General features: G+C 47.8%; 1 protein-coding gene across 2 annotated transcripts; it reads right to left on the reverse strand.

Annotated features, from left to right (window-relative positions):
- Positions 1-223: 223 nt before the first annotated feature.
- On the reverse strand, positions 224-21468 carry prkx (protein kinase X-linked). Of its 2 annotated transcripts, XM_086211480.1 has the most exons (8): positions 20806-21468; positions 16548-16716; positions 15281-15544; positions 11974-12093; positions 6187-6282; positions 3306-3363; positions 2668-2745; positions 224-2549 (listed from the first exon to the last, which is right to left on the reverse strand). In XM_086211480.1, exons 1-8 carry the CDS (start codon positions 20951-20953, stop codon positions 2424-2426), a joined length of 1059 nt encoding a protein of 352 aa, XP_086067606.1. In that variant the 5' UTR covers positions 20954-21468; the 3' UTR covers positions 224-2423. The 2 variants fall into 2 exon arrangements, with proteins under 2 accessions (XP_086067606.1, XP_086067684.1); XM_086211558.1 differs by lacking the exons at positions 224-2549; positions 2668-2745; positions 3306-3363; positions 6187-6282 and adding an exon at positions 7332-10943.
- Positions 21469-23165: the final 1697 nt, after the last annotated feature.

The following is a 23165-nucleotide window of genomic DNA, read 5'->3' on the forward strand; positions in this document are numbered from 1 at the left end:
GCCCACCATCTCACACCACAGAAGAGCTGTCGACCCCCCGATGACTCCCACAGCGAGGATGTATTATTGTTGGTTTTATTCAGCCAAAAGCCGAGCAGGTGCTAATCTGGTGAAATACTGCAATATGTCATCAACGCCTGAGAAACTTAACATCACCGAAATGAATTAACTTCCCACAAGTGTCGGATTTTATTTTGTAGGAGTAACAGCTTGTGGAGGCCAGCTTGGAGTTCACGCTAACTCAGAGTAGCCTTTATTGAGAGGATGAGTACACAGAGGATGACAGGGAAAACGAACCACACTCATTATTTCAGCAGGACCGTGGCAATAAATACACAATTCACTCTCAGTACTTAGTGACTTCCAGTACTGCTTTAAATATAAATACACATATGATGATTATTTAGGCATCACTATTATACATGATGTGGAGCAGCAGCAGACGCATCCCTGTCTCACCGATATATTCACTACACCTGCGCTGTCTTCATCTTGTGTATTAAGGTATGAACACCACTGGCATAAATACTTTGTGTGTGTGTGTGTGTCCTTGCTTTTTGCAGGGAAAACAAAAATCACATTTCAGTCATTCAAATTCCACCTACTTCTCACAATTCCCTGAAATACAAAACCTGAACATGAGTTAATTTACTGTAAATGTCAGTGTTTGTCGTACTGACTACTGCGTTCACATAAATATTACACCTACTAATGGTTGTAAACACCCGGAGAGTGTGTATGGAATGTCGTCTCATCCCTTCACAGACATTTCCAGGAACAAGAACGCACCGACGCCCCAGAAAAATCTCACACATGGTGGGTGAACAGGGAGCTGCCGGAGAACAGGGTTGATTCCATGTTCACAACCTGGAGGCGTGAAGGTGAGTGTTTCTCTGATGACGTGGCGCCATGTTGATGGCTACTGATGTTTCTGCACTTCAGACTGGCAGGATTACTGGAAGAACCAGAAACTCTGCAGCTGTGGTGGTCTGCTGAGTCGACATTAAAGACAGATGTAGAGGCTTTGATCTTTTATTGACCCCAGAATGAGAGCACCTGAGGAGGGACGATGGCTCTGACTCACAGATGTGTCACGTTGGCTGACACAGAAATACCAAAACTCCTTAATTATGTCGAAACTGCATTTATGTGTTCACAGTTTCATGCAGCCACACATTCATGTTTATTGAGCCTCTCATCCCTCCACTAGTCCTCCTGATGCTCCTTGACGAAGGAAGTGGGAGCTGAGGCAGGGCTACTCACTAGTGTCACAGTCGCCCTCTGGCCTCGTGGAGCCTTTAAGGTCTCTGCTCACAGGCTGAGGTTCACCTGAGTGCCGAAACACAGAATAACGAACACACCAGACACAGGTATGTAGCCCCGCCCCCCCCAGAGACCACATGCTGACATGGATGATCTGGTCCAGCTGTTCACGTGTCACACACATGTTCTGCTTCAACTCCCTTGTGAAAGCTCCTTAAACAGGATACAACTCCTGTACCAGTTGGCCCAACCTGCTGTCAGAGGAGCCAAATAGTCCACAGACCGTGGTCCCAGTGTGGGCCTGCCCAGACATGATGTCACCACCTCAAGCAGGAAGTAGCTGAGACCGAGATTCCAAAAAAAAGAGAAAAAAAAGAGCTGCACATCTTTGTGTGAACCACTATTCCCCCCCCCCATTTTGTTTTTTGTCTGTGTTTGAGTGTGTGACGGAGTAGAGGTCAAAGGTCAAGGCAGTTCTTGGGATGAGATAGTCTCCGCTAGGACAGCAGTGAGGCACAGAGACGCTGACAGGAGTTTTCATTTTAATGCCTGAAATACCACAAGTTCATATGGACTGGCTGAACCATCACCTTCCACCATGATGAAGATGAGGATGAGGATGAGGAGGATGAGGGACATTTAAGTTTAGCTCTGTTTGGAGTGCTGCTGCAGCAGCAGGAGACTACACACATAAAGTGGACGTGAAGGTTACAGTAGGAGACCAACAAGTTCAACTGTGTGACATCACTTCCTGCGACATAAGGCACTCATTTACAAGTGCGGCTTGTCACGGTCACAGGACGAAGAGTTTATAAGTGACGACTCGTCTGAAGTCACGACGTGAACATTTAAAAAAGACATCAAGTATAAAACAGGAGGCTATAAAAAAAGAGCTGGTCCTGGTTCTGGAGGGACCGAGAACATAACAGTCTTCTGGTTTCAAAGGAACCATTCTTGCATATAAGCAGGCTCAGAAAAATCAGTGATAAAAAAAAACAGCAGAAACAGATAAATAAAAATATAAAAAGCAAATGATCTTTGTGTACATGTCACAGCGTCAATCATCTGTGAAGGGCGAGGTTCTTAGGATGACACACCCACTTTGATAAACCAGTCCAGGTGTTCTGTTGGTTTTACAGCAGCAGCCTTGGACTGAGGGGTCAGAAGTTCTTGAAGAGCTCCAGGTCCTTGGGAGGCACAGGAGGGTCCTTCTTCCAGTCGTCATCTGGGTACACCTCGAAGTTGGATGTGTCGCCCTCGTGGGACACTTTTGGAACAATGGGTGGCTGTGGAAACACAGACACAGTGGGATGAGAGTGTCAGTTGGGACACACACACACATTTCCTGACCTGTGTGTGTGTGTGTGTGTGTGTGTGTGTGCGCACGCAACTCAAGGGTCTGACCTTCAGCTTCCTGAGGGGGACAGCCTCCCAGTCTATGGTCTTGAACCAGCGGTGCTTCTTCACATCATCAGCCCCGTTCTGAAACAGGAGGGAGGCCTCATCAACTACACACACACACACACACACACACACACACACACACACACACACACACTTCCAGACCATGCAACCTATGCATCTTAGGAGACACTGTTTGAGGCTGAACACGGTGGTGGGTTTGTCTTGGGGGGTTACTTGGACCCAGACACCCAAACCCTTGTACTAGTGCTGGACCATAGGGGAGTGGTCCTGTCCCCTCTTACATGGATAGGAACACATGCATCTACAGATGTGTCCCTCTTTCTAGCCAGCACTCAGTGCCTGAGGACACAGTGGGGCCTTAAGCCCCCAAGCCGCATGGATTCTGGACTGTTTGGTGGACCTGTGTCACACTTGACACACGTGTTTCTGTTCATGGGACACTTGTGTGTCAAGCACCACAGATATGTTACCAGGCCTTCTGCATTTCACTGAGAGGAAGCTCACTGAGCTTTGGTCTCTTCCTAGTTCTCTCACTGAGAACCTCTGAGGACGTCCTAGCGGTCTGAAACACTGAGGGCCCCCGAGGTGGAGGGAAACAGGAAGTCACAGGAACTCACCTTCATGTTGCCCAGCCGTCTGGCGCGATCAATGACCAGGAACTTCTTGATGAGGTCCCTGGGGAGGAGACAGAAACAGGGTACAGTACGTCTCTCTCATCTTTCCCTCTCGGAACACGGGTCAGGAGGTTTTTGGTGCTGTCAAGATGACAAATGCGTCCCCAGCTGAGGTAGCGTGGCAGCCCAGGAGAGGTGACCAGGCTGGCTAAGTGACTCGTGTCCTTCTCACAATCTTTTAATTGACCAAAGTGAGCCGGTTGTGTGGACAGAAACTTTGCAACCCTACAAAACCTGCGTGTGATGAAGACATCCATGCGACAGGAAGAGGGGCACTGATTCATTGGCGTCTTAAAGCAGTAGAAGCAGCTTTCTGATGAAATGTGATAGGTGCCGACAAACAGAGCTTCTGATAAAGGTGCTGTATCTCCCATCCGGAGGGTGCTGACAGGCTCATTAATACACCGGCTGGGTGCTGAAAAGGCTGCGCCATCTTAATCCCTCCGACACCTGGGGACGGGGGTATGTCCCTCACAAATACTTTAATACACTCCCGGGGAAATATCTGCATAAGCGTCTGCTCACAGAGGAGAGTTCAACAATACATGGCAGGAGGAAAACCGGTCGACACCTTGCGGGTCTTCCTTCCAGGTGTTAGAACCAGGGCTGGGGCCTACAGGGGAGCACCTCCACGTCCGTAGTGCGGCAGCGTGTCTCTGTCGGTGGCAGCACCGACCGTCGAAACCATGAGATTGTTGATGGCTCATTATTAGTCATCAGGGTACTATGATGAACGTTCATGTAAATGAGATTTTTGATGCTAAACCCCAAAAGTTCGATGAACATTCAACACCGATAGATAATATATAATTATCATTCCTCATGGACTTCTGATTCTTGACCTGGGAGGACACCACAAACACGTTCCCCCCACCCCCAAACAAGGACCCCACTGGAATGGTAAGTTAATTATATTATATATTATATTATTTATTAATCTTATTTCATACGTAGCGCCACATATATAAAGGTCACTTTCCTAAGGAGCAGGTCTCGAACTTGTTCTTCTAATACATAAACTAATCAGGATTATGCGATTGATCTGATTCATGCGGGGCTGTTCCATTTCACTCTGCATCATTGGACATTTCTCCTATTCTGTTCAGAGAAGCCGCTCCTACGCACATTGTACAGACACCCCCGCCCCAGAGGAGACACTGACAGGATTACCCGCAGCACGTGTAGAGTGGAGGTTGCATGGCTCGGGGGAACACGGGTCACCCTCACTGAGGCAGGTACGATAGCTCGTCGCTAACGAATGAGACTCAGACACGTCTATCTGTATTGTGGCCTAATCAGCACTGAGGTGTATTAGAAGAATGAGCTCTTCTTCGTTATTGTTTTTACTGTCTAAATTTGACAGCTGCCAGGTAAATGAAAGAGACTGAGTAACTGTGCGACTCATATACCATCGATAGATTATCAGGTCTAGTGAGTCAGTTGGTGTCGGGCTGGACTGGGGCTGCCGGAGCTTCGCCTCTCCCGGTGGGGAATCATCTGTGCTGGCTAGCAGACTCAGTTCTAACTCCCTAATGGATAGAGTTTGAGACGTGGAACTCTCTAAAAATGATATAAATGGTACAAGTATCAAAAATGCCTCAGTCTGCTGGCTGTGAGATAGATGGCTGAGCAGCAGGAAGCTCTGAATTTCTAGGGGGGAGCGCATGCATGCATGCATGTGTGCGTGTGCACACACACACACACACGGCACTGGGCCTGTAATCTGGCACATTCCTACTGCCAGCAGCTGCTCTAATGGCTGGGTGAGCACCAAGGTGTGCCGGGTGTGTCATTAGGGGCTGCAGGTCCTCTGAAGCCCCTCTTCAGGTCTTATGTTCATTGTTCCTAAACAGCCATTAGGGTGGATGGGCGGGGGGTGTCAATGACCCTACACACGCTAGCTCACCTTCAGGTCTCAGATCTTAAACACCATCATCTTCTTTGGGTTGATTAATGGTTTGGGGGGCTGGAACAACCTGCTGGAGCTTCTTATTCCAACTATTATCGTTATTATTTTTATTATTATTATTCGGTTTCGAAACAATCCAGTTATTAATTTAGTGCAGTGTACTGACAAGTTCTCTATTGAAAGTTTTTCAGTGACGTCCATATTCTTGTTCTTCTCGAAATTATGTGAGAACCGTTCCCTCGCCCCTGTTGACTTGTTACTCAGCAGGAATCTCTTTCTTCCACTGGGACAACAGGATGAAGCGGAGAGGTTGTGGAGGCTTAAATCCACAATGTGTGTGTTCTTCTACTTTCTAGTTGCATACATTTTTGTGCTTTTCTTAAGACAGTGGAATGGTTGCCCCTCTAAGGTCAAACCGTCCTGGTTGTCGTGGCTTTTTTGAACGCAAACAAGAGAACCAATTGGGTTCTGCTTGTGTGTGATGTCACCGGTCTGAGTATTGCACTGCCCAATGACCAGGAGTAAAAGCACTCCTCCCAGGTATCCTAGGTGGTTGTTGATGTTTGTCTCCGTCTGTGTCCAGTCCAGGTACTACTGGTGTCCCTGAGCGATGAACTGTCCCTGACGAACACACACATGTATAACTACCATCCTCCATCTTGGCATCAGACTGGGATTAGGAGGCCAGCAGAGATCATCTGGATTAGGAATGGAGGTACAATTGAGTTTGAGGGTTAGCGGCAGCAACATGCTAGCAGCAGCAGCAGCATGTTAGCAGCAGCAGGTAACCTCACATAAGCCTCGAAATGTGACCACATCTGAGAAGGAGGAGCTGCTCTGCACGGTGAATACAGCGCCAGGATACACACACTCCTGCTTGTGTTGTTTGGCAGCGGCCTGGTGTCCGGAACTTACTTGACATAGAAATCCAGATGGCGTGGGAATTCCAGTTTTCCGGCCAGGATCTTCTGGTAGATTCCAAATGGGTTGTCATCAAAGAAAGGAGGGTACCTGCAGAGAAACATAACTGTGATGGCCCTCTGAAGCAGCTCTGCTGCTGTCACAGTTAGCACACTCAATTTAGGCTTCGGCAAAACATCCTGATGCAAGCAGCAGGTAACGTATGTAAGAGCTCACACACACACACACACACACACACACACACACACACCTGGATCAGTCAGACAAACAGGTCTGGGACTCTTAAGACTACCAACCTGTATTTCCGTAATTACTGAGGTAAATATTCCTCCTCTTAAGGTAGATTGCTTCTGTACTGGACCAGTGAACCCACATGCACGAGGCTGAAGACCTGAGGTGGTTCTGTTGGACCCCTCCCGGTTCCAACAGAGCCACACACTCACAACTGACTGGATGGTGAAAGTCAGTCTGCTATCATCAGTCAATTCTCACTACAAAATGTACCCAGCCACCTTAGGGCACGATGGGCCACGAATCCACTTCAGGGCGGATTAGTCACAGCACCACCTGCTGGCTACAGGAAGTGAGACCGATGGAACGCACATCAAAGTGACCGTTGATGTCCAGCGCTCTCCTTCATTGCGAGTGTGTGTGTTCTCCAGCACCACCTGGTGGAGGTTAGGCCTTTGTAAGTACCCTTGGGTTCTACGCCAGTGTCAGTGGAAGCAGGAGCAGTGGGCTTCCTTCTATGGCTGTCATCAACCATCAGAACCAGAGCATGGTCTGGACTCTGGTGAACCTCTGCTATCCTTAGTGTGTCCATCATACGACACCACTTACACACCGTAGTGTCTTGCTGGGACATCTGATGTGCTCCAGTACGTGTCATCAGCGGGGGCGAGGGGGGGCTCATTATCAATGTGTGTCTGATGGAGACAATGCAGCTTTTGTTCACAGCTACTCTGACTATTCTGAGTGTGTGTGTGTGTGTGTGTGTGTGTGTGTGTGTGTGTGTGTGTGTGCGCGCACGCGCGCGGGTGTGTTTCAGCCTCCGACTGGCCTCCTGCACTTCTCGGCATGCTTTCTCAGCTCTGCTGTTCTTCCGTCTGCTCCAGCTTGGACAAGTCATTACCCACAAATTACATAATGTGCCCAGCCCCTAAACGCATTATGCGGCGAGAAGACAGGCGTGTAATCGCACCAGTTTGTCACACGCTGCTTGCCTTTTCAGCAGAAAGCTCCAGAATCAAGAGACGCTGGGCCGGGGTGTCTAGGAGCTGGCTGTGCCCCACACACTCCATGCTCCTAAACTGATGCTGTCATAGCTGGAGAATCTGGGTCATTGCAGCAAAAAGGGGAAGGACCAAATGGAGCACTATTTTCTGATTTCAACTGATGTGACAAACAGGAAATGCAGAAGGAGGAAAAACATGTCTGTGTCACTGGTTGTCGGTTGGACAGAAATCTAACAGTAATTACAGAGGGACATGCTAAGAGTGTGACAGCAGAGGGGAAGCAGAGTCACTCGAAAGTTACGTAGCCCTAGGTGACCAACTTCATGGTGTTAAGCTGAGAAAGTGGGTGGAGCCAGCAATGGCACAAGCCAATCAGTACACTGGATCCTTAATAATGATTTAAAAGCTGTTTACAGTGGATGAGCTGTGAGAGGAAGTAACTTCAGCAGTGCTGGTCTTCTTGCTAGGAATCACCTCCGTCAGGCGGACGGGTCCGCCACTCGTAGACTCAACACCAGCAGTGAGGCTTCCTGTTTTTATCACCGTGAAAACTGAACTAGTGGCCTTGAGATGAGCTGAGGACATGTGTAGATTAGGTTCGATATAACCATGACCACAGCGGAGCACAGGCACGGAGCGCTGTGCCGATTCGTCCAGCTGTCATGGTGGGTGAGATGCTACACCACGAGGAACACACCCGTCATTAGTTTTGATACCGTTTACTTCAGACTGTAGTACTGCACTATGATGTGTACACAGGAGGAACAGAATTCGTTCAATTGTTTAACACAATCCCTGGTAATCCCAAGTAAAAATGGAATTCAAGAATAGGTGTTAAGGTTCATTTTCATTTCTTCAGTAATGAGAAGGGGGAAAAAAAAGGGCAGATATGCGTCCTCTTCTGAAGGAAAAGTAGTACCTCCAGTAGTCTTGTGCTGACGTAAATCCATGATAGAGAGACCTGGTGTGCTAGGGTGACGGCTCTCGTCCTCTAGGACCTCTAATCAGCAGTTGGACGCTCCACTGAAGCGGAGTGGACGAGCACCAGCCGGGGAGTGAGGCAGTGATGAGACAGACGAGGTCACTTTCATTTGTATGCAGTCAATCAATCAGGTTTTGCTGACGATCCTAACTGAGAGGTGTTTGAATCCTCTACAGCTCTCAGGCAAGGAGCTCCAGTGGTTTCTCTGTTAGCTCCCTTAGCACAAATACACTTGACCACACCAGAGCTCCCAGCCATGACGCCATGTTTGTAGTCACCTTTCTCACAGTAGCCTGAAGCCTATCCATCTGGTGGTCAAGTCACAACACTGGACTATGTGTACATATATATGTGTTTAATTTTACTGGAAGGGAGCGATTGCTCCATCGGCCGTTCATGGAGGGCGCCTTCTGGCTCAGCAGCTCATGGAGCCAGAGACGGAATACAGCTCTGAGTCCAGCTGATATGAGAGGTGGGAGGTCAGAGTGAGCGCCTGCTTTTATTATTCCTTGACCTCCTCCCATGGCGCCTTCGGCTGGTCTCTGGGCTGAGCCAACTCCAGTGCCTGCTACCACCCTAGTTGACCTCTGGTCCTGATCAGAGTCATCGGTGAGAAACTCTTCAGAGTCTGAGGATATCAGCACCTGCTCGGCCGTTGGCTGAATAAAACCAACAATAATACATTCTCGCTGTGGGAGTCATCAAGGGGCTGACAGCTCTTCTGTGATGTGAGATGGTGGGCCGGGTGTCTCATAGTCCCACCACCAGATGACACTGAAGGTGCACCCCTGGAATGGATACGGCAGTGGACTCAGTCCTCATCAGACACAGCTGGGCTGTAGTAGATAATAAACTGGTCATACTGGTCATCCTGCAGACTCTCCTATGTGTGTGTCATACTTGGCGAGGCCTTCCTCTGGAGTCACAGAACAATGGATTAAATTTAACAGCTGTTCACACAGAGGACACTCCTCCTTTTACTGGGCCACTCATTAATGTAGGCAAAGCAGAATTTGTGAATGCAGGAGTCCAAGTAACTGATGGTGTCAATTGTGTCCAACAGATTGAACCCCTCGAGTCAGGTGATGTAGACACTGTTACAGAGTTCAGGTTCAGTCCCTCCTCTCTCTCTGGCCTGAACCCGACCTCAAGGTTTTCTTTGCACTGGTCTTCTTCCTGATCAAGCACCAGCAGACTAAACAGGTCTTTCATGAAAAAGCTGTGTTCTAATACAACCTGTCAAAAAATGTCAAGTAAAATGGTAAATGGACTCAATCTTATATAGCGCTTTTCTACCTTAGCGGTACTCAAAGCGCTTTACAGTGTCATCTCATTCACCCATTCACACACTGATGGTGGACGCTGCCATGCGAGGCGCCAACCTACTCATCAGGAGCAATTATGGGTTCAGTATCTTGCTCAAGGACACTTTGACATGGTCACCGGGGTCGGGGATCGAACCAGCAACCCTTTGGTTGCTAGACGGCCACTCTACCCCTGAGCCATGCCGCCCAAGTAGAGTTCCTGAAATCAAAGAGATCAAAAGCCGAGCCCCAAGATCAAAGGGAAAAATCTGAGATGAAAGTCAGAGCCCCAAGATTAAACAAATAAGTCTGAGATCAAAGCCAGAGATTTGTTATGGAGGTGATTTACTGTACTGTTCACAGGATCAGATGGTAAGCAAAACGTGGAACTCTTTAGGATTGTATATTTCACCCAGACAGCTTTAAACATGTTCCTGTGTTGGCTGGGAGCCCTTCAGTCGAGAGATCAAGCACAGACGTTTTCCCTGCTTGAGAATACAACTGTCCTCTTCAGGAGAACATGTCTCATAGGTTCTCCCTCTTGGACTAACGCTACGTCCTTATAGTGGACAACTCAAAACGCTCTTCAAGTTTAGCTTCATCACGCATCGTTGCTGTGTTCTTGCTGGTGTGCAAAGGTGCATGTGAGGACCAAACAGCTGCGTGATGTCAAAGTTCAGCTTAGCTTCGTTTAGCAGTAGCATGAGAGGTTAGCCAAAAACTGAGCTGATTCTTCCAGGTCGCCATCAAACATTAGCGGTGTGAGAAGAACATATTTGCCTCCTCTAAGTTGTAGCTTCAGCTAGAGGCGGGCTGATTTTCAGGAAAGTTTGTAGGCCAAGAAGAAGAATCAGGACAGATGCAGATGGACTGTTGAATAGTAGTGTAGTTGTCTCACAGTGAAGTCTGAGGCCAGTGTGATGAGGGTGTGGACTAGTGCCACACTGGAGCAGTCACACCAACACACTGCCATGCACACACTCGATACACTGGTTTCCATTAAGGGCAGGAATCACGCCCTGGAGGTGGGATTATGGAGCCATTCTCCCTCTTCCTCCTGCCATGGAGCCTGCGACCTTTCACTGAGGGTTTTTAAAATTGTGCTGTGTCAGCACAAGTGGATCTGACGTGGGAGGGGCTTGAGTGTCCACACAGTCACATAACATCACACCGTCTGTCATGCCCCTCAGCACGGTGCAGGTCAACGGGTTTTCCCTCACTTGTGGAAACCTACGCGGACAGAACATGTGTTGTTTCATCATCAACTACTACTAGCAGGAATGTGCCAGATTACAGGCCCCATGCCGTGTGTGTGTATGTGTGTGTGTGTGTGTGTGTGTGTGTGTGTGTGTGAGCGTGTTCCCTCCTGCTGCAGCTTTCATGGTGACACAACTAAAGTGATGCAGATACCCAAGTGCACTCATCAACAAACTAGACTCACACAGTGCACAACAAACACACAACGGAGGCCGCTAACAACTGATTTAGCTTCACCTTTCCACCATCACATACACTCAAATCAAGAATCCGCACATGCGCTAGTAAAATAAGATAAATGCAAATTAATGAATTACATATCAATAATAACTAAATAAAACAAAATGGATTCCAGAAAATCAGCAGAAACAAAGTGAATGTGACGGGGGGGTGTCGACCTTCATGCCTGCTGAGAATGTCGATGATACCATTCATGCAGGATGAGAACATCAGAATATATTCCTGTGCTTCTGAGGGGGATTAAAATTACGGTTCTTCATCTCCATCAGTGACTCCCATTCACAGATTAATCTGTTGCAGCTCCAGCAGCATCCAGTAAGCATGGGCACACATGCACACATACAAACACACATACACACAGTGGGAGGGAAGGGCTGTAGTGTGTGACTGCATCAGTATCATTCTAGTTCAGGTTCTTACAGGTGTGTGTGTTCAAAGCTTCACACTGGGACTCTTTCACACACACGTGTGTGTGTGTCTGTGTGTGAAAAGGTTAAAAGATGAAAAAGACTAAGAGCTTGCTAATCTTTTAGCAGCAGGTCTAACACACACACACACACACACACACACACACACACACTTTTTTAGTTAAACTCTTTCCTTGTGTCTTTAATCAGAGTGAAGTCTTTGACAGTCAGATGAAAGGGAGAGCTGGATCATCTTTACTTCTCTGGTGGAGGACAGGTTGCCCCCTGCTGTTTCAAATGAGTACATATACTCTGTGTGTGTGTGTGTGTGTGTGTGTGTGTACTGCAGTACGTACCCAGCCAGCATTTCAAAGATGAGGATGCCTAGAGCCCACCAGTCCACTGCTTGGCCGTGACCTTTGCTTTGGATGACTTCAGGGGCCAAATACTCAGGGGTCCCACACAGAGTCCAGGTCCTGCTCACACACACACACACACACACACACACACACACACACACACACACACACACACGGACAGAGCAAAGCGCGTTGACTGAACATGTGTCTGACCCTTCCTGGTATACCTCTCATTTTCTTTTCTAACGCAGGTTCAGATCAAGTCTAATAAGAGTTCTATGAGCAGGACTACAGCAGGTCTAGGGCATACAGAGACGCCATTCTCCCCCCCTGGAGACAGAAGAAATGACAGCCTGGCTCGTTCTGTAAACATGTACAAATGCTCAAGTGATGCACAAGCACAAGTGATGTGCCTGGATGGTCTGCTACAGAGACACCAGACTATCAGCACCCATACACAAGTACAACGCAATGCCCCCACGTCTCGCGTTTCTTCCAGATATGTGATGATGAGTAGATATTTTGGACAACATTCACTGACGGCTGCGACGCGGACAGGAAGAGGTTATTCGTTTTTGTATTTGTTGCTTGCTAAGCTTCCCTCTTTGCGCCTGACAGAGTGGCTGATTGACACTCGGAGCATGTACAACAAACAGGCGGCGTTCTCTGTGAAAGCCACTTGTCCTCTGATGAAGAGCACTTGGCCCGGCACCAGGCTTTCATAGTCTGCCACCGATATAACCTGGGTAATGACCTCTTTCGGCTAGTTGCCATGACAACGGTAATTTGAATGGAAATTATGTTAGGTCTGGTGGAGGATAAGGGGGCTGCTGATGACAAGGGAATAGGTGGTGGATGGGCGGAGGTGTGGCTGCAGTGGAAATAAAAAACAAAACAAAAAAAACAGGAGTTGGTGCTCTTCAGGGCAGCGAGTTGTCCTGGAGGGTTTGATCCACTGTGTGATAAGCTTCATTGCCAGCAGGGGGCACTGTGGCAGCACCAGCAGGCCTGCCCACTTGTGTAGCACGGAGGCAGTTGTCTTCCTATCCAGGCAATTGCGCTGCCCTCCATTTATGTAAGTGGGTCACTTGCACATCAGAGAGGTATCTACTTCCCATCTGTTTTGCTCTCCCAGTCTGGGGGAAAATGTAATCTTACTCCATTAAGTTTACATGTCAGCCGGGGTCAACGCTGCACTTTGTGAAATGTTTGGGAAAAACATTGCTGCAGCAAGACTGCAGTGCAGACATAAAGCTGTCTCTTCTCCTCCACACTACATGTTTCCAATTCCGCTGAGATTGCCAGGAGGCCCGCTCACTCTCTAATTCCAACTCAATCCATCAGTCGGGGAAGTTTGTCCTTCGCTGGTACAGCCATGCCTTTCTTTGAGTTGGGAGGATTCCCAAAGATTCCCAGAGGAAGATAAGAGCCTCTAAAGGACAGAGGCACCTGGGCAGGATGCTCCTGCTCCACCCTCTGACATCATCAACTCATGACTGAGCAGATAATGTCACACACCAACTAAGCAACAGGCCCATTCAGTCGTCGATGAATCGATACGACTGGCCGAGCCAACGGGTGCTACGAAGGTTCCGTCTACAGTTATGGTGGTGCATCTTGGACAGGTCACCCATCCATCACAGGGAGACAGACAATCATTCACCCTCACATTCTCACCATCAGGCCACTTAGATTCTCCATTTACCGAATGCGCACGTTCTTGGGATGTGGGAGGAAGCTGGAGCGGAGAGCTCCTCGCAGAACGGTCCCGGCAGACGATTGAGTGTCAAAATTTAAGTAACACGTGCCCCGTGATGTCTGTGTACTTCAGTACTTGGGCTGAAGGTCAAGTTGAAATTATATAGGTTCCAGTTGATTGGGCCCTCTCTGAGTAAAAGTACATTATCTTCATCAGGTTTTGACCTGTTCTCAATGTAAAATCTTATTCTTCAACATTGTGATATCAATGCTTCATGTCAGTCTGTTTCTCTATCGACTCCCTCACTGATTCAAAATAGCGACCGAGGAAAAAGATGACCCTGGCTGTGTTCAGCCTGGAATCAACCTGGACGTGATCAGGAAGTCGTAGCTCCCGTACAAGCCTGAACTCTCCCGACTCCTGTGTAGTCCTGAGGATTTCTTTGATGCTGCTCGCCTGAACAAAGGAACCAGAGCCCATGCCTCCCTCTTACTGATGGTCAGACACATCCAGGCGCATCTGGACCTCTTCTACCAGTGGAAAATGGAGAGAAACTTAGTTTCTGGCGCGCGTCTCACTCACACTGCAACTGTGAACACGTTTGAGCCGTGTTTGGCGCAATGTTGCACCCCCCAGCGCTGGACGGACGCTCACCGCAAGTTAACATTTGCATGATTAATTAGATAATGTCAGACACCCCAACTCTCTGGCTATTGACTGTGGAATCTACACAACCAGCCCCTTGGATAAAAGAGTGTTTTATTTTGGGAATGTTTTTATTTTTGAAGTCTTCAACCACTCATTTCTCAGATAGGTGAAACAATTTTTTGAAGACGGGACGTAGCCCAAGTCTCTGGGCCCAAACCGCTCAAAACCAGCACAGTTTGGACCGTAGCCTAAGAGCACGCGCACATATCTGAGCAGTCTGTTCTCATTCCAGTTTGAGAGGTAACCTTCTACCGGTGACCTAATTGGAGGTTGAACATGCTGTGAAGTGACAGAGTGGATAAAGGAGGACCACTGAGTTAATTTGATGATACTTCTGATTTTGGGTGGAAAACTGAAGCAAGATGGCATTTGTGGCTCTATAGTGTCACAATAGTATTTACCGATTGCTTTTTCTCCTTCTCCATGGACACTGCCTACAACCTGGTTCATTTGTGTATGTTCGACTGATGCACATCATCTCTTTAATGGACACATGTACCCCTTAAAGTACGGTGGCTTTTACTCTTTTGTCCTCTTATGAGCTGTAAAATCATCAAGGGCTCGCTGACATCACTTAAAGGGTTACGGACAAGACGCGCAAAGACAAATACTCAAATAGGTTTGAACCTGCGTGTGTTGATTTTTCAGGACCAATCAAACGTCGAAGTTAAGTTTGTACTCGAATGTTCCCAAAAAAAGATTTCGCCACCTCTCTATCGCGTTCCTCTCCAACATCCCAATACAGCTGACGGACAAACTGTTCTGAGAGAACCTAAGATAAAAAACTACAGCTCTGACTTTGAAGTGAAAACCTAAATCATCTTTAAATCATGTAAATGATGTCCTGTGAATGTGACTGATCGCTGCCATTGTGGCTGACCTCATTACTGCACTCACCTGTCAGAAAGCTTCTTAGCGAAGCCAAAGTCAGTCAGGCGGATGTGCCCCTCGCTGTCCAGCAGAATGTTCTCTGGCTTCAGATCCCGGTACACTATTTCCTGGGAGTGGAGGTACTCGATGGCACATACGATCTCAGAGGTATAGAAGAGGCCCGTGGCATTGCTGAAGCGCCCACGGCTGCGGAGGTAGCTGAAGAGCTCGCCGCCCGGCACGTAGTCCATCAGCATGTAGAGGAAGCGTTCATCATGGTGGGTCCAAAACCTGGGAAACCATCACACAGAGGTCAGATCGAACACAGCTGGTTCAATCGTTAGCTTGCTGGCACTTCATTAGTCCTGGGTCAACAAAGACAGAAGAGTGTGTGGTTTCGAGCAGGAAGCAACGCTTTCAGCTAGAAGATTTCTGAGGTTAAAAAAAACCAAAAAACAAGAGGCACTGTCACTGATGAAGACGGGTAGCCACCAGTGTGTCCCATAAGTGCTGGCGGCTGGCCACAAAGACGATGACTGCCTCTTTTCTGCACTCCCATTTTCTCCCACATCTCCAGCTAACTTATTCTAGCTGTAAAGCTAGCTATGAATAAAGCTACTACACTACAGAGGAAGAAAGGCTTTTTACTCCTTTCATTTCATATGTCAAGCTCCAGCGCAACCTCAGCAAAAGGTCTCAAATTACACCCCGGGGCTCTCTAACCCCTAAAATACACGGGGCACGTACACAGGCCGGTTGTACATTGGGGGTCTTTCAACACCCTGTACTGGTTCAGTCTCTGCCGCCAGCAGCCGAGAGTTCTGGTGCACACAGTGCTCTCACAGCGAGGTAGTGCTCGGACTACAATGTTGCGTCACGGGTAATAATGATTCAGATAGCTTTAGCTATATGAGCTATCCTGGCCTCCTCTCTTTCTTTGTTTATGGTTTATTCGCTTTGCTACATTTGAGGTTTACTTTTTGCAGATTTTGGTGGTATATCGCATTTACAAAAAGTTATTTTCAATATCCAGCAGTTCCTGTTGGATTCTGATTATGCAAAGTAAGATTCAGTCAAACTCTCAGCTCATTGTCAGCCTCCAGGCCTGTTATCATTTGAGTGTATTGACTTAATTAGGAAGTGTAAGCTGAATTGATTTGATATCTATTGATTACACTCTGATAGAAACCGCTCTGCCACTCATAAGGACATCATTGACTCAAAATCAGCAGATAATGAACTTTGACCTCATTGACCCCCCTCCCACGCCTTCCTGTGGTGTGGGTATACTCACAGTCGGATGAGGAAGGGATGGTTGACCTCGGTCAGCACCTCCTTCTCGTTGTGGACGTGTTGCTCCTGCTTGAGCCGGATCACGTCGGGGATTTTCATCTGCTTCAGGGCGTAGAAGGCCCTGCTCTTCTTGTCTTTGACCAGGAACACACGGCCAAACGTCCCAGTGCCTGAGGAAGGGGACACAGGGGGCCGGATCAACCACTGGGACTGCTAGACCATCATGAGGGAGTGATGCGTGTATTGATCACACTCCCCGCTGATCAATCATGCATGTGAATAATAACGGTCATCAGTGCTGTCGAAGACATCTCAAACTTGGCTCTGCTCTTCCCATTCCTATGACTAATGTTGCCCAAGTAATATTTTCCCCATAAATGATTCATAATGTCAACACTCGTGACCGTCCTGCTGTTAATCAGCATTCCTCTGACCTGTGGCCCATCCCTGGGGCTTACAGTATCACTCACGCAGCACTTTTCCCATCACTCTCAGAGAGTGTTCAATACGAGGGGCTGCAAGAAACGGTGCCACACTAGGAGGGCTTGTCCACTTGGAGAATCTCCGTGGACTGAAGGTGGAGTTCGGAGCCATTATTCAACTCATCGTCAACTTCCAGGAAGCAGCCGTGGAAGTCAACTCTCAGGGTGAGGTGTGGCCATTGAGTTCCATTAGTCATTAGTCACTGGTGTTGGACTGAATAGACCATCACTGTGGAGCAAGACCAGCCAGCTGGGTTCACAGACAAAGCTACGACCGTCTCACCCTGGTTCTGCTTGGGACATAAACACGGGAGCATCTTTTATTGAGGGTGTATCATGTGAACACTGGTTCCACAGTGACTGACCCAAGTGCAAACACACTTTGATGGTGATACAGTAGAAGCTGCCAGGTATCAGTTAGCATCAGCGGTGTAATGTTACAGCTGACTGAACCACAGGGTAAGGCCTCTATTGTTGGAGCGCATGAACACATACTGCACAGGACGACGACAGACGAAGCCTCCCTCCTCACACTTAGACGCCTGACACGTTCTAGGGCTGCGTCTTTGGTGGTTCCTGAGCGAGGGTTGTTATAAGAACCCAGAGACAAGATCAAGGCATGGCCAGATGATTTCAGAGAGAGTGAGCTGTAGGTGATACGCAGTCCTGTGGAAACTGGGTCATCCCTGACTTGTCTTCCACCTGCTCGGGTTCTCAAACTGGGAAAACAGCTGCAGTGTACGCAACTCTTGAAATTCCTGTTGTGACTCTGGCATAATGCAACATTTATGAGTCAGAGTCTCACACAAGCCCGATCAGAAAAGCTCCACAAATTATGTTGATGATAGGGATGTGGCTGATGAATGGCTTCACTCTGCCAGGACTGGATTTGCTGCTTCAAGTGATATTCTCAGGGTCATACGCGCTCCCACAGCAAATAAATCAAATGCCACAAGAGAGTTGCCTCATGATTTCAATGACAATCAAACAACAGCGGGCAGATAAAGAGCTTTAGCTGATTTGTTTTAGGCAGCAAATCCTTCTCATCAGACAAAATGGCTTGGCAAATTGGATTTTTATGCAGAGCTCATAAGCTTGGAACTTTCTCCTGACAACACAGGATGAGAGCCATTCCCAGCTGCACACCTCCCTGACAAACGTTAAGCTCTGGGCCTGCCTGTAGCCTACTGCACATTACTGTGCTTGATGTCCTCCATGAAGTATGCAACATGATGTCATCAATCAGAACGTACGTTTAAGCTGCCCGGATCGAAGTATTGCTAGTAACGAGACAAGCCGGGGGAATGTGATGTCATCACTCTGGGGTGTGCTGTCTTTTCTTTCACATCTGGACTTTTACGAAGCGGCAGCGCCACCCTGTCAGCTGGAGAATACGCCGCTGCTCTCCAGCCACCATCTGGATTTCACCTGCATTTTTTACGCAGACCTCGTTTTTACAGTAAACTTCAACCGCAGTGTGGCCGGTAGTCATGCCAACACAGCATGGAGCCACTGTGACATCACCTACATCGTAAAACACACCGGGACGACGAAGGATGTCAAAGACCGCAGAAGTACCAGAGCACTGCAGCGGCTCCTGTCCAGGAAGATGGAGCACATCAGCAGATGGAGGGATGCGGCGGCACAAGTGTAGAAACACGAGTTCCCTACTCCACCTCGTTCACACGTGTGTCGATATACTGAAGATTAAGCTCGCCGTATAGACGTTAGCAGGCGAGCAAACATAGCCAATCAGAGCGGGTTTCACCACCAGCGTCATCTACTAGCTCTAGCGATATCTGAGTGGTCCCCATACAAGCGCGTGCATCTTCGCCGGGGACATCAGACCAAACCCTTCAACAAGCACTGAACAGTCATTTTTTCTGGTTCCACAGAGGAACAAAATTCATATCAGATTCAAAGGGTTGCCAGTGAATATAAAGTAGTGTTTCTGCTTCAAATGTTCATCCCCAGGCTACAGGCTCCAGAGAGAGGACTTCCACAATACTGCAAATGTTGGATTATTGGACTTTACATGCTATTTTTATATTAAAAAGAAAACCAACGAAAATCATGCTGATATTTGTATATCTGTTTAAGGTTTTGGATGGTCTGGTGGGTTTGTTATGGGACTGTTAGATCCTGACAAATAAACGGCAGGCTAATGTGCCACTGCTGGCAGGCCAATCCGAACTATTCCTGCCTAAAGAAGAGACATAAGCTGATGAGCAGGTCCTTCTAAGTGAACCCGGGATACGTCTCACAGTCCGGGTCTGACTGGGTCTTTGTGTTAGCCACCTAACATACAGACGCCGCTTCACCCGCCTCCCAGAGGCCACTAAGGGATTGGAGACGGAAGAGTTGGAGCGCCCTCTGTTGGGAAATCAAAGCAACTTCACCATTGCTAAAGAACCAAAAGTGAAGCTCAGAAGTACTTCTGATCGCTTAGAAAATGTCCTCTACCACTATCAGCACATCTCCAACTGAACCATGAGGAGAAAACAGAAATAGAGTAGCCAATACATGTAGGAATACAAAACTGGGGAACAATATAATACAGCAGGTTTGGTTTTAGTCGAGGCTGGAGTCCAGAACTGGAACAGCAGTGAGTCATCAGTTGGCAGGTGAAGTTACACACCCTGAACTTCTCTGGTGTCACACTACATTAGTGTTCTCCTGCTTCCATGAAAACGTTACATTTAATTATCAGTGGAACGTGTAGAGTTAATTTGTTAATCAACTATATATGTAAATGTTGAAATAACTCTTATTAACTATTATTACGTTTAGTTCAAACTGATTTAAGATGTTTCCAGGTTATGATAAGCTGACCGCCCCGAAGATAAAATCAACTCCACCCTGAGGAGTAACCCAGTACCTCTCTTAGTCCAGATTGACCACGACCCTCACGACCTTGGTTGATCTGTCACATCAGGGGTCACTTCATAACAGGAGTCAACTAAGGCAAGAGTCCCAACAGGAGTCACATCACTTTAGGAGCCACATCGGGAGTCATATCAGGAGTCAACTAAGACGGGAGTCGCATCACATCAGGAGTCACATCACGTCAAGAACCAGATCAGGAGTCACATCACATCACATCGAGAACCAGATCAGGAGTCACATCAGGAGTCACATCACATCGAGAACCAGATCAGGAGTCCCATCACATCACATCGAGAACCAGATCAGGAGTCCCATCACATCACATCGAGAACCAGATCAGGAGTCACATCACATCAAGAACCAGATCAGGAGTCACATCAGGAGTCACATCACATCACATCGAAAACCAGATCAGGAGTCACATCACATCACATCAAGAACCAGATCAGGAGTCAAATCAGGAGTCACATGACATCAGGAGTCACATCACATCAAGAACCAGATCAGAAGTCATATCAGGAGTCAGCTAAGGCTGGAGTAACATGACATCAGGAGTCACATCACATCAGGAGTCACATCATATCAAGAACCAAATCAGGAGTCAGCTAAGGCAGGAGTCACATGACATCAGGAGTCACATCACATCAAGAACCAGATCAGGAGTCACATCAGGATTCAGCTAAGGCTGGAGTCACATGACATCAGGAGTCACATCACATCAGGAGTCACATCACATCAAGAACCAGATCTGGAGTCACATCAGGAGTCAGCTAAGGCTGGTGCTATTGAAGACCCCTTGAACATGTTTCCAGCTGCTCCAGTCTGTGCTTCTTCTAGTTATTGAACTCCGGTCACCAAGGGGCTGAGGGGGCACCCCGGCCTGCTACTCACCCACTGTGGCGAGTGTCTCCAGGTCATCCAGGCTGTACACTCGGCTGTTGGCTGCAGCTTCGCCCGCTGAGCAGCTGGCGTTGCTTTTACTGTCTTTCGGAGAGTTGCCGTCATTGCTGGCTGCCACCTTGGCTTTGGAGGACGCCATCGTTAATGTTCCGGACTCACGACTATGGGGGGTTCACAACTATCAGATACGGAATTGATGTCGTACATGTCTGGACGCAGGTTTCATCTTCCTGGTCTACGAGCGCCGGCTGATCTCAGACAGTAAAACCTTCCACATCTGCATGAGGGACCGAAACTAATCTGCCCCGGTGTTGTTAACGAGTCGGGTTAACTAGGAGAGAGTCGGACACACGGAAGAGACAAAGACGCCGGTGACAGGTGCATGGCTCTGGTATGTAGCTTTAGCGACCCTGGTTAGCAGCTAACAGCCACACCGAGCAAGTGGGAGATGCGTTCAAACCCGAAAAGGTGACACCGTGACGGGCAGCCGCATCCCCCGAAGCCGCGGGAGAAACGTCCCGGTAGTCAGGAGGACGAGCCTTCAACTCAGCGGCTCTTCCGACTCCAAATTAGGGATTTTCTCCATTCCTGACTGGGCTACAACAACAGACCTCACACCCAGCTATTCCGACTGGCCACATCAACCAGGAAGAGATCGCGTGGACAAGTCACTTCCGGTGCTGAATTTCAAAGTAATAATGTAGAAGTATCAGAACGGAATGTGTGCTACATGTATTGTGTATTACATGTCCACGGGGACAGTCAATGTGATTGTGGATCAAAGTGTTCCAAACAAACTTTACACTACTACTTTTAGTACTAATACAACTACTACTGCTGAGAACAAGTCCTGACATGCTGGGTGATTCACTTCCAGTGTTTCCACTATTGGCCTTGACGGTACTTCTTCCAATGAATCTTATTTTATATCACATAAAGATACAAATGGGAAAAAAAAATAGAAAGTACACAACGGAAACGGAGTCAAAACATCTAAAAAGTTCAGTGAAAAAGAAATGAACGAGATAAACAGGTTAAAGGGGCTCATACCCTCATCGTTACGATGCTAAGAGAATTAAATGGTGAAAATAAGATGATATAAGGTTAAAGGGGGGGGGGGGAATGAATTTAAGTCCGCAATGATGGTTTTGCCCACTTCTTCTTGCTCCAGTCACACGCTCTGTAATCCACCGACACTTTGACTGGAGCTAAATCGAACACTGTTGTACCTGGATTGGTGCGACTGCCCACCAGCACAGGTGAGCTGGTTCCTCTGACTCGACCACCCGGTTGCCCTCGTTCAGGGCAGTGCCCCACTGTAGGTGTTATAAAGATGAAGAAGCTGGCTGGGGAAAATGACACCGGAGGTAACAAAAACAGCTATTTCACTTGGTGGAATTTGTAATTTTCTCTCTTATCTTGTATTTAATGCGCTTTTGAAGCTTTGCTCTACTTTCCTTTCCTCACTTAATACTGTTGATCGCTGGTAGGTGATGTGTGACATGCATGTGACCTGTACACACACTGATGCTCTACACAGATGAAGTTCCTAATGGATACCTAACATTCGTTTATTTATTGTAGTAAAGAAGAAATAAATAGAGTAAGGAGGGTAAAAAGCATCAAAATGACTCTCAGGAGCTTCAGGTTTTTAGGGACAGACAGCAACCCCTTGGTTCCAGGTAGCGGAACTGGCAGACGGGCTCTCAATGGGGAAGAGTTTATGTACCTCTAAATCCACAGATGCCTTAAAATATCTTTGAAATGATTTCTTTGTTTTTTTGGGCCTTCGAGCCAGGATGTGAGGATTGGACTTGTTCGTCCAGGACATCTCGCAAGTTTGGTTGGATTGAGATCTGGAGAATTTAGAGGCCGGCAACACACAGAACTCATTATTGAGTTCCTCATAAACATTTTTGCAGTGGGGCAGGTGTGTTATCCTGCTGGTCTAAGGCACGTGTAGGTAGGTGGCCTGTGTCAAAGTGACCTCCCCATGAAGGCAGGACCCAAATTGTCCCAACACAACATTGGCCAAGGCATCAGGCTACCTCTGCTGACTCACCCTCTACCCACAATGCATCCTGGTACTATCTCTTTCCCAGATAAGCTACACCCACATAATTCCAACAATTATTCATCAGACCAATTCACCTTCTTCCAAAGCTCAGTGGTCCAGTTCTGATGCTCAAGGGCCTGCATGTGGATTGTGCTCCAGCAGCTCTTCTGTGTCAGACCGTATGGACTCACGCATTCACATGTGCATCAGTGAGCCTTGGGCCCCAAGCCCCTGTCATTAGTTCACTGATTATCCTCCCTTAGACCACTTTCTTAGGTCATTACCACTGAAGACC

Source organism: Aulostomus chinensis, chromosome 1, assembly GCF_037954235.1.
Source record: "Aulostomus chinensis isolate RoL2024-O1b breed Wild chromosome 1, RoL_Achi_v1.0, whole genome shotgun sequence".
Taxonomy (NCBI): domain Eukaryota; kingdom Metazoa; phylum Chordata; class Actinopteri; order Syngnathiformes; family Aulostomidae; genus Aulostomus; species Aulostomus chinensis.

Excerpts from the sequence above, each read along its gene's own strand:
- prkx (XM_086211480.1), bottom strand. The coding sequence starts at position 20,953 with ATGGCGTCCTCCAAAGCCAAGGTGGCAGCCAGCAATGACGGCAACTCT. Across the intron at positions 2,746-3,305 it reads GACGGCTGGGCAACATGAAG|AACGGGGCTGATGATGTGAA; the intron begins GTGAGTTCCTGT and ends CTCCTGTTTCAG. Across the intron at positions 2,550-2,667 it reads TCCCCCTCAGGAAGCTGAAG|CCACCCATTGTTCCAAAAGT; the intron begins GTCAGACCCTTG and ends GTGTTTCCACAG.